The 14,167-nt window shown below is 34.5% G+C and overlaps 2 protein-coding genes across 4 annotated transcripts; one reads left to right on the top strand and one right to left on the bottom strand.

The window, feature by feature from the left end:
- The first annotated feature begins 1,172 nt into the window (after positions 1–1,172).
- Positions 1,173–8,541, top strand: LOC102597118 (maltose excess protein 1-like, chloroplastic). 3 transcript variants are annotated; one of them, XM_006356233.2, is made up of 10 exons: positions 1,173–1,378; positions 4,632–5,070; positions 5,185–5,358; positions 5,446–5,736; positions 5,840–5,929; positions 6,952–7,053; positions 7,149–7,267; positions 7,697–7,759; positions 7,857–7,918; positions 8,139–8,541. In XM_006356233.2, exons 2-10 carry the CDS (start codon positions 4,828–4,830, stop codon positions 8,219–8,221), a joined length of 1,227 nt encoding a protein of 408 aa, XP_006356295.1. In that variant the 5' UTR covers positions 1,173–1,378; positions 4,632–4,827; the 3' UTR covers positions 8,222–8,541. The 3 variants fall into 3 exon arrangements, with proteins under 3 accessions (XP_006356295.1, XP_006356294.1, XP_006356296.1); XM_006356232.2 differs by lacking the exon at positions 1,173–1,378 and adding an exon at positions 3,431–3,536 and having other exon boundaries at positions 8,139–8,528; XM_006356234.2 differs by lacking the exon at positions 1,173–1,378 and adding an exon at positions 3,582–3,622 and having other exon boundaries at positions 8,139–8,528.
- A 600-nt stretch (positions 8,542–9,141) lies between these two features.
- On the bottom strand, positions 9,142–12,454 carry LOC102597889 (alcohol dehydrogenase 1). The gene is made up of 10 exons (XM_006356236.2): positions 11,312–12,454; positions 11,004–11,140; positions 10,817–10,863; positions 10,411–10,736; positions 10,257–10,339; positions 10,095–10,170; positions 9,951–10,012; positions 9,741–9,836; positions 9,497–9,658; positions 9,142–9,411 (listed from the first exon to the last, which is right to left on the bottom strand). Exons 1-10 carry the CDS (start codon positions 11,343–11,345, stop codon positions 9,295–9,297), a joined length of 1,140 nt encoding a protein of 379 aa, XP_006356298.1. The 5' UTR covers positions 11,346–12,454; the 3' UTR covers positions 9,142–9,294.
- Positions 12,455–14,167: the final 1,713 nt, after the last annotated feature.

Genomic DNA, 14,167 nt, shown 5'->3' on the forward strand with positions numbered 1-14,167 from the left:
ATAAATTATACATTGTAATTTCCATAATCTGTGTTTGTATAAAGCGAGAAAGAGAGAAAAGCAAAAGAAAACTAGGCAGGGGAAGATCTGTATTTGTATAATTAAAAGTGTATAGGACGAAAATATGTATTTGTATTTGTATTTGTATATATAGTTTTCTCTCGCTTTATACAAACACAAACACATTTTATACATTTGTGTTTGTATAAAGTGAGAGAGGCGAGGGAGAGACTGGCAGCGAGAAATTGAGAGTGGCGAGCGAGAAATTCAGGGAGAGAGGCGAATGACAATTGTTTGCTACGGGTTACAATTGAATCCAACTGTGGTTATACCATTTAATTTGAATTAATAGTTGTTATTTTATACAATCTTCCCTATTTTATATCACTAATTAATAATGTCATACCAGATTTCAAGTCAGATACACCTAGAACATGTTTATTGTAAACAAATACATTGAAATAGGGAAAGAGGTGAGCGAGAACATGAGGGAGACAAGCGAGATTTGTGTATGTATCTCAAATACATGCAAATCACACTAGAGACGTGTATTTATATGTATTTAGGATACCAGATACATAGGAGAGTGGTGAGTGAGATGGGAGGTAGGCGATCGAGATTTGTCTATGTATCACAGATACATGCGAATCCACTTGGATACAATGTATCTATAGCAAATTACGCCTAGTTTTGACCACATGTTTGTTGGGATACACGTATCTGGACGCACTAGAATTTGATAAGATACATAATATCACAAACTGATGTGTATCTAAGTAATTAGCTCTCAAACTAGTGAGATTTTTATAATTATTCATTAAAAATCACTTTATTTGAAAATTTTGATGTTTAAATTTTGAAGTTTGGAGTTGTAGTCTCATGCTAAGTCTTTTAACATCTAGTTGGGCCTAAAAAAATCTAAGCAAAACTTTGGTTTTTCTTCTTGGCATATTATGTACTTCAAAGATATTTACATAACTCAAAGATTGTCTATACAAACATGAGATGGTGATATAGAAAAAAACCAAGTCTAAAATTGACAAATATGACCTTAAATATTTGAGTAAAGAAGTAACCAATGTAAGAGTATTTTGGGTAATTTGCAACGTATTTTGTATGTAGATGTTTTTGTCTTGGACTTGAGAGCAATAGCATCCTCACTTTCCTCACCATTAAATCTTCTTTTCCCTTCCCATCTTCTTCCAATTCATGATTCATAAATAAGCTTTCTCCTGAGGCTTTCTTTCTCCAATTTTTTTCTCATTATCCAATTGGTATTTTTACTTCCTTTTTCTATTCAAAAACTCCAAATAGCATCCATATAGTTCTCTTACAACCAAAATATCAAAATCTTGTACAAACTTCAGCTTTTCGCCAGGTAATTGTTAATAGTAACCTAATATTTAATTATATGTTTTTCTTTCAAGTAAAAATAGATCAATAATGACGAATTGTCATTGAGATATTCGAGCTACTACATACTCTAATTAAGTAGTTAAGTAGTGAACAACATATTAATGGGTAATGCTAAATGACCAGAAAATTTGGCCAGAAATTTTAAAACCTATAATATCTTTTTTATTTTAAAATAAACTGATCTTTTTTTTCATTTTTTTGTTAAAATGTATTAAAGTTAAAAATCGTAAAAATATTTAAAAAGATAAAATAACATAGGTAAAACACTATTCTGGCCAAATTTTCTGGCCAAAAGGATTTTTCCCATATTAATTTTGTACTAAAGCTCTTCGCTTTTTCAAAAACAGATGATTTTCCTTAAATTTTGAGTTTTAGTTAAAAAAAAAAAATATATTAAATTATAGATAAATTATTAATATATATTCAATAATTTTTTAGACACAAATTAAGGTGAAGGAGGAGTGTTTCGTGCACATATATATGTCCATTTATTATGATCACGTTGTATTACACCCCCACACTTGTCATTTCGTGATTTCAAAGTTGCTCCAGGTGGGTCTGTCTGGATTCATAGTATTTCCAAAAAAATAAATAAAGAATATAATGCCACTGATTTTAGTACTACATTTTAAAAGTTCTGTGAGTCGATTAGCAGTATATCAAAAATGATTTTTAGTGATAATTAATAAATAATAATAGTTTAATTATCGTTAAATATATTTTTAGAGGTAATTAGCACTAGTATTTGTAAATATCTCTAAATTTATAGTGATATTTAATAATGACAATCAACTAATAATAATAAAGATTTTAACAATATTTGTTAATGTGCATATTTATTATTGTTAAAAGCTATTTTTACTTTAGCTATAGTTAAATTAAAGATTGTGAATCCCCCATGTACCCATTTAATTCTTTCCTCTACACTATAGTAAGTAAGTACGCCACTATCCATGACCCATCCTTCATTTTTTGAGATGCACGTCTCTTTTGGATCAAGTTTAGATATTTGAGCTTTTTTTTCTATGTGTCTACTTTTATATTTATATTTATGGAGAGAAGTATTGAAAATATTATGAATGTAACGTGAATTATTAGTTTTATTTTTAAATTATTGACAGTTTTAAAATGCTCATGTATTTAACTAACTTAATTTGATTATTTCTTTAATCTGACACATGACATAACAATTGGTCTCAAACTCTTGGACGAGCATGAGACTCTTAATAGAAAGCTAAGAAAAGTGTTGAAAATACTCCTAAAGTTGGTGAGAATTCAGGGGTGTATTTCACTCACGTGGCTAGATCAAAAGTGTATTTAAGTTTAGTTAATCAAATAAAACGATGATTTTAAGGCTGTTAATAATTTAGAGATGAAATTAATAATTCACACTAAATTTTGTGATGCTTTCAGTAATTCTCTATATATTTATGTGTATATATATCTATGACCTTAGATAGAGTAACAATAGATTATTTTTTTCAAGCGACAATAAGTAGAATCATTTAGCAACTAATATCATTTGCATTGAAAATTGTTTATTTGCTTAGCGATATTTATAGAGAAGGTTGATTATAAATATTCCTTACTTATTATAATATAGCAATAATTATATTATTGCCTCTAATTTTTGTATGTATTATATGTCTTCAAACTTTGGTCACAATTTTATATTTAGATTAGACATATTATCCAGTGGCTCCACGCCTCCACCTATTGAACACCTAAATCAAACAAATACATCATGGATTGTGGTGCACAGGTGAGAGTGTTTCGACCTTAATCAGATGTCTCGAGTTTGAGCTCTGATATGGAAAAAATCTTGTTGGGGGCGTCAACCCCGAATGGACCCTGCAGAGCGTGATATGAATTTAATCGAAGCTCCAATATGGATTCCGAACACAATTTGGAAACCAAAAAGAATCAAACAAATACATTCCTATTATGATTAAATGTAAAACACGTGAAACTTGAATTAAAAGATTCTTTTTTAAAATAAAAAATAAAAAAATGAACTAAATTAAAAAGAAATTGTCATCTTCTTCTTCTTCTCCACATTTCCCTCATCTTGCCACTTCACTCTCTCATTTCAGCCATCAATTGAAAGCTTCTATAAAAGGGTAAGCTTTGAGATTTACATTGCTGATGTTAAAATATTAATGGATATTTTGGCACGGGTATCTATGAAACAATCTTAGAATTTTTGGTATGAAATGTTATTTGGTGATTAGTTTTTGTTTGTTTTCTTGTAAATAAAAGAGCTTTGAATAGACTTCTGTTAGTTTTGGTCTTGAAACATTCATTCTATTCATAGATATTCAGAAATTTGTGAACTTGCTGTAGAATTCTTGGAGATGATGCCTATTAGAAGTGTGGGGGATGAATTAAAGATGGTTTTAGGTGTAAAGTTTGGACCTTTATGATGGAGCTATGTCATTTATGGTGAATGGTTTAAGTATGTCATAGCTTTGTATTCTTTACAATTTACTCAAGTTTGAAATGTTATTATCAGTTCACCAATCTCCTTAAGATTCCCCAGTTAGTCTTTTCATTGCAGAGTGATATGGTCTGAGTGGAGATCTTGTTATTTCAAAATATTTTTCTGGATGTTTAGTATTGCGTACTTCATCTTAAATGGAGCTACATGGTCAATGAGGATTCATGTAGCCGACCCCAACTTGCTTGTGATTGAGTCACAGTATTGTTGTTGTAGTGTTATGTACTCCATCTGTTTTAAAAATGAATGAAGAGGTTCAAAGTAGAGGGTGGAACCATCTGCTTTTCGGTATCAATTTGGACGTTGATATGTTCATCCTTTGAAATAAAATGTATATAATTATTAGAGTTAGCTTAAAATGGTTACAAGTTTTGTTCCAAGTTCTGAGATGACACCTTCATATGGACATACTTCTTCCCCTTCCCCGGTTAACGTTCTTTGTGTGCTTCTGACTTGGTTTGCGGTAATGTATTATAGATTGTTTAACTTGTTCGGATTATGTATTTTGAAGTCAATGTATAGCCAAGTTTCAGGACACTGATTCAACACACAGTGAGTTGGACTGATGGAAATTAAAGAAGTTTGTTATGTTCCGGTGTCTCTGATTTTGTTCTTTCTTATTAAAGCTAAAAGGATTGAAGTATGTTGGGCTAGTTAGTTTACTGTCCTAATTTGTGATTTTTTGGGGGTAATTCATGCCTTTTGCTTTTTGATGTAGATTTGGTACCGGCTGGACTTTGTGCTGGAGCTTACCAGTAATTGTCTTTTCATTTTAGTGGAGAACCATTAGAAGTTGGATCAGCTGCCTCTTTGGGAGTTACCTTTGTAGCCACTACGATTGACCTTTTTTGATATCTCCCTTACAGCTGATGATAATTATAAACTTATAGTTCCTTCATTTTTCGATATCTTGAATGGCTGGATCTTTGTTACCAGTGGGTAAGGCAGTCCTACGTTCCCGCCAACCCTCCAACTGTTATGCCTTCAATGCTGATCTCCAGCATCCAAAGTCAATTCCAATTCTCCCTCTATATAAGAAAAGAGTCAAACAAAACAATACTTTGAACAAATCGGTGCTCTTAAGTCCATTAGTTTGTCAATACCGGTTAAAACCGGTTTCTGCGCTTGACTCAGATGTTGCCCGCCCTATTGATCAGGTACTTATCCCCTTCCATTTGCATCTAATAGTGGTTGTTGGGCTCATTTTTAAAAGTAAGCTTTGGTTCAGTTGGAGGTAATGAAATATGGCCTAACAGTGATGTTAAATGTAGAGTTCTGAAGATTTAAAGAGTAGCAAGAGCTTTAAGCAATGGGATTCATTGACTGCAAAATTTGCAGGAGCTGCAAATATTCCGTTTCTCATATTACAACTGCCTCAAATAATACTCAATGCTCGTAACCTTCTAGCAGGAAATCAAGCTGCATTATTTGCTGTTCCATGGCTGGTATGGTATTCTACTTCTATTTTAGCTACTTATAACTGTGGTCTTATTAACGTTGAGTGATAAATACTCTGAGATGAACATATACAGGGGATGTTCACTGGATTGCTTGGTAATTTGTCTTTGCTATCATATTTTATTAAGAAGAGGGAGACGGAAGTGGTTGTTGTGCAAACTTTGGGCGTCGTGACCATTTATATTGTGATATCACAACTAGCCATGGCTGGATCTATGCCTTTACCTCATTATGCAGTCACTTCTGTTGTTATTGCCTGTGGCCTTGTTGTGAACTTCATGAACTACTTCCACTTGCTCAATCCCGTAATCTGGCGTTATTGGGAGGATTTCATTACTATTGCTGGCTTATCTGCGCTTCCTCAAGTAATCACCCTCTCTTTTCTTTCATTTTCTACTCATCCATATGGATAATTTGGTCGATAAATTCTTATATTTGTTCTGGCACTCTGCACCATGCATTGTACAGGTCATGTGGTCAACTTTCATCCCATATGTTCCAAATACCATCTTGCCTGGTGCTGTAGCTTTCGTTCTGGCTATCCTAGCTGTCTTTATGGTAAGCTTTGACATCTGCAGCTTGTACATGTGGTTACTTTTACAAGGATAATGTTGAAATGGCCATATCTGTCATTCTGCCTTGAAGTGAACTAACTGAAGTAAAATATCGCAATGCCAGAAAAAGAAGATATATATTTTTGCTTGACTTGATAAATAGAAAGGCAATGTTGAAAATCATTCTAATAAGAGGGTTGTATTTTCTGAGAAGTGCTAGAAGAACACAACTCAACATCTGCACTGGGATAATGCTCAACTCTATGTTCAAATTGGTGTTGTTTCTGAACTACTGTGGCCACACAAGAAGCAAAGAAGGGTTTTTTTCTTTATTCATGACTGAGGAAGAGAGATGACACCTCTCTGGCATTGGGTGGGATAACTAGCTATCAGTCGATCAATTCTTTTCATATTTCTTCCTTAATATTTATGAAAGGTTTCAGTTTTCTGCTATAAACTGGAAGGGCAAGTCTTAAAGTGGTGGCTGAACTAGGCGATTGTGCCCTTGTATCCTGGATTTTGATTAGTCTTTTCGCTTTGTGTTCTTATTGAATAACGTATTCTATTTGAAGGTACAATAATGGAATGCATGTTGAAGCTCGAAATTCTGCAGGGAGATTGTCATATCTGACTGATGTGCCTGGAAGTATGGAAGCTTATGTAGTGGCTTACTATGATTTCTTTGTCATTTTGCTCTATGGTGACCATAACTGGAACTTGATCTGAAAGTTTTCTGCTTGCTTTTATTCCATACATCACACGTATAAGAGAACTCTTAACTTTCAGGTTACCAAATAATGTCGCAAAGGCAGTAGCTCACATTGATTTTTCTTTACTTTGATTCTGTTAGATTACACACACTAACTCGTTTAGGATTAACAATTACCTTGTGTTCATTTTCCTTGGCTCAAGAGCAAGCTAGAGACTTTTGTATGCACTTTATGTGGGAAGATAATTTTGTTAAGCTTGAGAGAATGAGAACATGGATCTGAACTATTCTGAATTTCAAGCTACTGTTCTTTACAGTCTCGGACTGGGAAACTTCCAGAGAAGGGTATCAAATTTGTAGGATCATTATCTGGATGGACTGCCACTCTTCTTTTCATGTGGATGCCAGTTTCACAAATGGTAATTTCTATTAAGTTATTTTGGAGTAAAATTGTCAAATCTTAGTTTTTTCACAAGTTTGAGGTTCCTCATCCTGACTGATACCTTCTGTCTAGTGGACAAACCTTCTAAATCCAGATAATATAAAAGGTTTATCAGCTCTTTCGATGCTGCTTGCAATGATCGGGAATGGACTCATGATTCCACGAGCACTCTTTACTCGGGATTTGATGTGGTATGGCATCTTACAATTGTTTTTCCTTGCATTACAAACTTCCCTTTTCTTCTTTAGCTGTCAAATTAGATCTAGAGTTCCTCAAATCACCTACTTATTTTTGCGTATCAGCATCATTGTTTGTTTTTTCTACATCTTTTTTTTTTCGTATAAGGTTCTTGTTTTCTTCCTTTTCTTTTTTGTTATTGTGAACCTTCAGAACTAAATTTGTTCACATTTGGTGTAATTCAAATTTTCTTTTGCAAATTTCTTCATTAAATTTTACCTACTTTTTAAAATAAATTAAAAATACAATGTGATTTGCTGATGCCTGTGCAAAAATGTACCACCTGGTCAACTGTATTAGTCTAGTTATGCTGAGTATTTCTTTTAGTTCTTCTTTATGGTGTTTAATTTTCCCCTCTTGTTTCTCTTCTTGATTAATAACAGGTTCACTGGTTCAACTTGGGCATGCGTTTTTTATGGATGGGGAAACCTTGTCTGCTTATATTGGTAAGTTGTGCAGAAGTGCTGTGCTCAATAGTTTTCAAGATTTATTCAAGAATTGAGCATTGTTCTACTTACTAAATCGCTTTTGTTCCACATCCAGCTGCAAAGTTATAAGCAGGGAATTTTTCTTGGCTTCAACAACTGCCTTTGTAGCATGGCTGGGTACATTCTCACTTCATTTATTTTGTTTTAACTTTAACTTTCTGTCTCTCGCACGTTTAACTATACTGTTTTGGCAAAAACTCCATGCCTTGTTCATCGATGGCTCAGCCAGTCACCCCTCTCATGATGGCCTTTTCCCCCTTCCCAGCGTGTTAAACGTTTGCATTTGGCTGATGGCAATATGACTCCTCTTTTCTTTTCTTCTTTTGGCTGAAAACAGTGTTCAGCTTCTGGAGAGACACACAAGTATATGGTTATAATTCTCCGTTGAAATCGTTGAAGGAACTGATTTCTGGTTCATAACTGATCCCACTTGTCCTACCTTGTTGGCTTTGGCTATATATTTGAAATGCAAGAATGTTCAAGTTTGGCATTTCTTCTATGAATCAAGTGCTCTTCCTTAGAAGATTTGGTGAAAGTGCTTTTGGCAAATGGGGACATCAGGCAAGGTCTAGTTGCAATGTCAAATTATTCAGCATATCGTAATGAGGAAGGTTCCTGTGGTTCTTTTACATGTAATGTTAATCAATAATAAAGCTACAAATGCAATGTTAAATATATTTGTTGTATTTCATTTTGGGACAATCTTAATAAACAAAAAGTTAAACCATATTTGCAAAAAATTAATGCAGTTTAAGGTTATCCAATTATATTTCATAGGTATAATCAGATTATATGTGTGTGTATTGGATTATTAGTAAAAATATGGTGTGGAATAACAAAAATAAAGTTAGAATTTTGAAAATTTATTCCTGCATTGTTGTCTTGATTTTCGAGGGGTTTAGGTTATTGCATTACCTCTGCAAGATAGAAGTATGGTTTGTGTACACTCTACCCTCTCCAAACCCTGAATTTCAGAGATAGCCTATGCACTTTAGGAATGTAAACCCTGTATTTGATCCAAGGAATTTCTTGTTGCAACATAAAAACCAAACTTCTTGTAGTGTTTTAATGATCTACTGTAATCTAAAAGATCAAAGTATTTAGTATTTGTAGCCTGAATTAGGACTTCTAGTGATTCAATTTCTTTTTGCTATTTCCTTTTTCATGTAATGTTATGATTCAATCAACTAGAAAAACAACATTCATGTGACTAAAATGTTGTTCTCAAAAAGGTGATAAATCCAAAAGCCATTCCGTAATGCAAATATTCTAAAATTTGTTTTAAAGCACAACATTATGAATATAACATGTAAATGACCAAAACTCAAAAAAGACTTACAAAACATGCAAATATTAGTAGTTTATTACACAATATGTTAAGCAAACTCGGGCCTTTTAGAACACACATACTTTGCCTTCAAACTCTACTTAACATAATTTTTACTAGGTAATAGGGGATAATACATTGTCCTATTCTCCCTATTTAGCATATTTCAATGTCCCATAGTGATCATACAACGCAGGCCTTCCCCTTTCAGCATAATGTCAAATGCTTTGTTTATCTCTGAAAATGGTACTTGATGGGTGATAAACTTCTCCAGCTCTAGTTCCTGAAAAATTTACCCCGGAATAAAGTTTAACTTCTATGCACGGACAGTCGTTTGAGTATCATCAATACTATGGTGAAAGGATTACCTTATTCATGTACTTGGCCACCACAGATGGAAGGTCAGTTTTTGGTTTGTAGTTGCCAAAGAAGGTGCCCTTGAGTGTCCTCTCATTCAACAGATTCATGGGATGAGTTTTGAATGCGTCGTCTTTGTTTGGCACGCCAACAAGCACAGCCACACCCCAACCCTGTAAATCAAGTATGTCATAAGATTGCATTTGTGATAAAAGAGATGGAAAAAAAGATATAAAAACAGATGAGAATTGTTACATCATGAACACATTCAAAAGCGGAGATCATAGCATTGACATTTCCAGTACACTCTACACTCCGGTCAGCACCTCCATCGGTCATCTCAGCGATTACCTGAAAATCATCGCGTAAACCTCAGACAAGAAGTTGCAAACAAACACTTCACATGATATGTTATGTTATGTCATGTAGAAACAAGATGGATACGCCAGAGACGCACACACAAACCTCCTGGACAGGCTTATCATGATCTTTTGGATTCACAAACTCTGTGACACCGAATTTCTTGGCTGTAGAAATTCAAAAGAAAAAACAGAAAATCAACAAATTTCGACATTACATTCTTGTTCATCGATAATCAAATGCACTCACCATCATTGAATCTGCTGGGATTCAAATCAATGCCAATGATCCTAGAAGCCCCAGCTAGCCTAGCTCCTTCAGCAGCCTAATACAAGATGACGGAGAAAACATTCTCAAACACGTGGTTATGACAATGAAAATTGCATCGAAAAAATAAAAGGGTGTACTCACAGCAAGGCCAACAGCTCCCAAACCAAAAATAGCCACAGTAGAACCTCTAGTAGGTTTAGCAACATTCAGAGTTGCACCAAGTCCTTGAGAAAACATGAACTCCATAAGACAAATATCCAATTATAACGAGTAATTGGCTATAGTTAAATAAAACCTGTTGAGATTCCGCAACTCAGGACGCAAACTTTGTCAAGTGGTGCCTGTGGATCGATCTTGGTGACGCAACCAGAATGAGCAACGGTGTATTCACTAAAAGTGGAAGTTCCAACAAAATGGTATATCGGCTTCCCATCCTTGGAAAATCTTGTTTGACCATCACTAATCATAACTCCTCTGTCTGTATTTATTCGTAGGAGTTCACACATGTTGCTTTCTGATGATTTACAGTGACGGCATTGCTGGCATTCTCCGGTGAACACAGGAAGAACATGATCTCCTGGTTGGAGATCTGTTACACCTTCACCTACACTCTCCACAATTCTACAGCAAGTATAAGAATATATATACTGACTAAGTTTGAAAATAACATAAGAAAATCAACTAAACATAAAGGGTCATACCCTCCAGCTTCATGTCCGAAAATTCGAGGAAACAGAGGTGTTTGCCCCTGCAGCAAAACAAAACAGAGGATTTCAAATCACCATCAAGATGGAAAAAATTTGCAAAGGGTCAAGACGAAACATTGATTCAGACTCAAAAAGTTTGAGCAAGTGATTAAATTAGAAATGTACAGTTGAAGAAAAGGACCTTAGCTTCCCAGAAGTAAACATCAGTGTGGCACAATGAGGTGAAGAGAATCTTGAGGCGAACTTCATGTTTCTGTGGAGGTGACACATCCACTTCTTCAATTACCAACGGCTTTCCCGCTTCCCATGCAACCGCAGCTACACACAATCAATCAAAAGTGCATAAAAAAAGGCCATAGATTTTGAAAAATCTGTATTCAGAAAAGAAATTTTACATATTTTTTCCAAATAACAAACAAGAAAGTTCCAAAAATCACAACTTTCAGATCCTTAATATAGCAAAAAAAGGCAAAACAAGAAATGAATCACCTTTGCAGCGAATGACCTGACCAGCAGTACTCATTGTTGTTGGTTTATGGCTTAAACTTTTTTTTTAAAATGGTGTTTTGTTGAATGAAGTGAATATTTCTTCTTCTATTTTGAGTGAGTATATATATTAGTGTGGGCTAATTGATAACTCCGCACCGTCAGTATTGTGTGAGGGCAAAAAGGCTTAGGATTTGTTCGGCAAAGTGTACACACACTTGGACACCTCCTTCATTTCTGCTTTTCTGACCACGTGTCTTCTTCATTACACCTTCTCTTTTTTGGCAACTTCCTAGTTAATGCAATTATGCCAAATACGCATGTTACTACTATCTTCTAATTTCTTCTTCCTAGTTAATGCAACTTCCTAGTTTTTCCTAGAACCTCTACCCTCTAAGACATGTAGACATAAAATCTACACATATTTTACCCTCATTAGGTTCATATCTGAAATTACATTGAGTACATTATTGTTATAATGTTTGAATGGGTATAAAAATTAATATATAAAAAAAAATTAAAAAATTTACATTATAAAATATCTTTTAATTTTAAACATGTCACGTAAATATTTTTTAGTTACAAAGATCCCAACTCCATACTATACAAACAAATTGAAACTGCATACAGACTTTATGAATTAAACTTGTTGCGAAAGCCGAATATATAGAGAGTGATGAAATCACAACTGTTATATCTAAAGGTAGCTAATAAATAGTAGATGAGACAACAATAAAAAGAACACCAGGAATTAACGAGGTTTGGCAAACTTTTGTTTTCTTTTTCCTACTCCTCGGACACAACCAACCAATATTTATTTCACTCCAAAAGAGTACAAGTGAAATACTACAAGAGAGAAAGAAGATCAAATGCCTTTGAAGATGAGAAGGCAAGTGAGAGGTGTGTTACAAATGAATTAGGAACTACCTATTTATAGGAGTGAATTCTTCCTATTGATGTCATCCATGACATCACAATGTGTCAAAATGTCAAGATTTACCTTGTGAAACCATTTTATGGTTCACCTAAATTTCACCTACAAAAGATGTTATCTTGACTTTTGTACCAATGAAGAATTATCTTCCTAACTACCAAATCTTCACATTAATTCATCTTTGAATCTTGTCAAATTTAACATTTGTTGCTTTGATGTCCCTATGAACAATTTTTAATGACGATTCTTCGTGTAGAAAAGCTAATCCTTTTGCTATCCCAATGCAGATTTTTTGCCTTGTTGGCCAGTCTATTCGGAGACGATGTTCTTCTGGACCTGCATTTTAATGAGAACTAAGAATCTATGCATACCTTCTCTCATTTTGAACTCTTTCATGAATTACGAACGAGCAATATTTCTTCTTATTTCATTAAGCTTATTTTCTGTTTGACTTGTAAGTTGTAACTGAAAACAATGAGCAAGGATAGTAAATTACCAAATAAAGCACGGGCGAGGCTATTGTTTTGCCTCAGTGGTAGACAAAGCAACTATTAACTGCAAAGTAGACTTCCAACTAACTGGTGCGTTTGCAATAGTGAAAACATAACCAGTAGTTGATCTTCGTTTGTCCAAATCACCTGCATAATCTGAGTCACAACATCCAACAAGATATTGACAATCTTTATGCTCATAAACCAAGCCAATAGCTACAGTATTATTAATATACCGTAGAATCCATTTTACAGCCTGCCAATGATCCTTTCCAGGATTATGCTTGTACCTGCTTACAACTCCAACAGCGTGTGAAATATCTGGCCTTGTGCAAACCATTGCATACATCAAGCTACCAACAGCATTCGCATATGGCACTCTTGACATATATTCTCATGCAACTTCATTCTTTGGCGACATAGCATCACTAAGCTTAAAATGAGGAGCAAGTGGAGTGCTAACCGACTTTGTTTTCTCATTCATGCCAAATCGATTTAGTACCCTCTTCAAATATTCTTTCTGAGATAAAAAAAAAGCTTCTTTGAATGTCGATCTCTTTTTATCTCCATGCCAAGAATCCTCTTTGCCTCACCCAAATCCTTCATCTCAAACTCCTTTTTTAGTTGAATCTTTAGCTTCTCAATTTCCTCTTGAATTTTAGAAGCTATCAACATATCATCAACATATAGGAGAAGATATATAAAGGAATCGTCTTCAAGCTTGCGCAAATACACACAATGATCGTATTTGCTTCTTATGTACCTTTGCTGCAACATAAACTTGTCAAATCGTTTGTACCATTGTCTAGAAGATTGTTTCAATCCATACAATGATTTTTCAAGTTTGCACACCATATTTTCTTTTCCATCAACTTTGAATCCTTCTGGCTGAGTCATGTAGATTTCATATTCCAAGTCTCCATGTAAAAATGCAGTTTTTACATCCAACTGAACTAGTTCCAAATTCAACTGTGCTACCAAAGCCAACAAAACTCTAATGGAGGAGTGTTTCACAACTGGAGAAAATACCTCATTATAGTCAATTCCCTCCTTTTGAGCATATCCTTTGGCCACCAATCTTGCTTTGTAGCGAACATCTTCTTGGTTAGGAAATCCTTCTTTCTTTGCAAATACCCATTTGCACCCAATTACTTTCTTGCCATCCGGGAGATTAGCCAATTTCCATGTATGATTCTGATGAAGGGACTGCATTTCTTCATCCATGGCAAACCTCCACTTATCTTCTTCTGAACTTTGGACAACATCTTTATAAGTGGTAAGAATATCACCAGCTGCAATTGAGTCTGCACAAGCCACCATATCTATGAGTCAAGCAGATTTTCTTATTGTCCTTTTTGGCTTGTTGGTTGCTATTGATTCAAGTTGTGGTTGAGGTTCTTGAGATGGAACCTCCCCTTCGACTGGCTCTTCTTC

The sequence above is a fragment of the Solanum tuberosum genome, unplaced genomic scaffold, assembly GCF_000226075.1.
Source record: "Solanum tuberosum cultivar DM 1-3 516 R44 unplaced genomic scaffold, SolTub_3.0 scf00213, whole genome shotgun sequence".
Classification (NCBI taxonomy): Eukaryota; Viridiplantae; Streptophyta; class Magnoliopsida; order Solanales; family Solanaceae; genus Solanum; species Solanum tuberosum.

Bases quoted from the DNA above. Each gene is read 5' to 3' on its own strand.
- LOC102597889 (XM_006356236.2), bottom strand. From the start codon at position 11,345: ATGAGTACTGCTGGTCAGGTCATTCGCTGCAAAG. The intron at 10,340-10,410 runs GTTTTATTTAAC...TGTTTTCTCAAG, and splicing joins GAGTTGCGGAATCTCAACAG to GACTTGGTGCAACTCTGAAT. The intron at 9,659-9,740 runs GTAACAATTCTC...CTTGATTTACAG, and splicing joins CTTTTGAATGTGTTCATGAT to GGTTGGGGTGTGGCTGTGCT.
- LOC102597118 (XM_006356233.2), top strand. From the start codon at position 4,828: ATGGCTGGATCTTTGTTACCAGTGGGTAAGGCAGTCCTACGTTCCCGC. The intron at 5,930-6,951 runs GTAAGCTTTGAC...TGTTCTTTACAG, and splicing joins CTATCCTAGCTGTCTTTATG to TCTCGGACTGGGAAACTTCC. The intron at 7,268-7,696 runs GTATGGCATCTT...GATTAATAACAG, and splicing joins TTTACTCGGGATTTGATGTG to GTTCACTGGTTCAACTTGGG.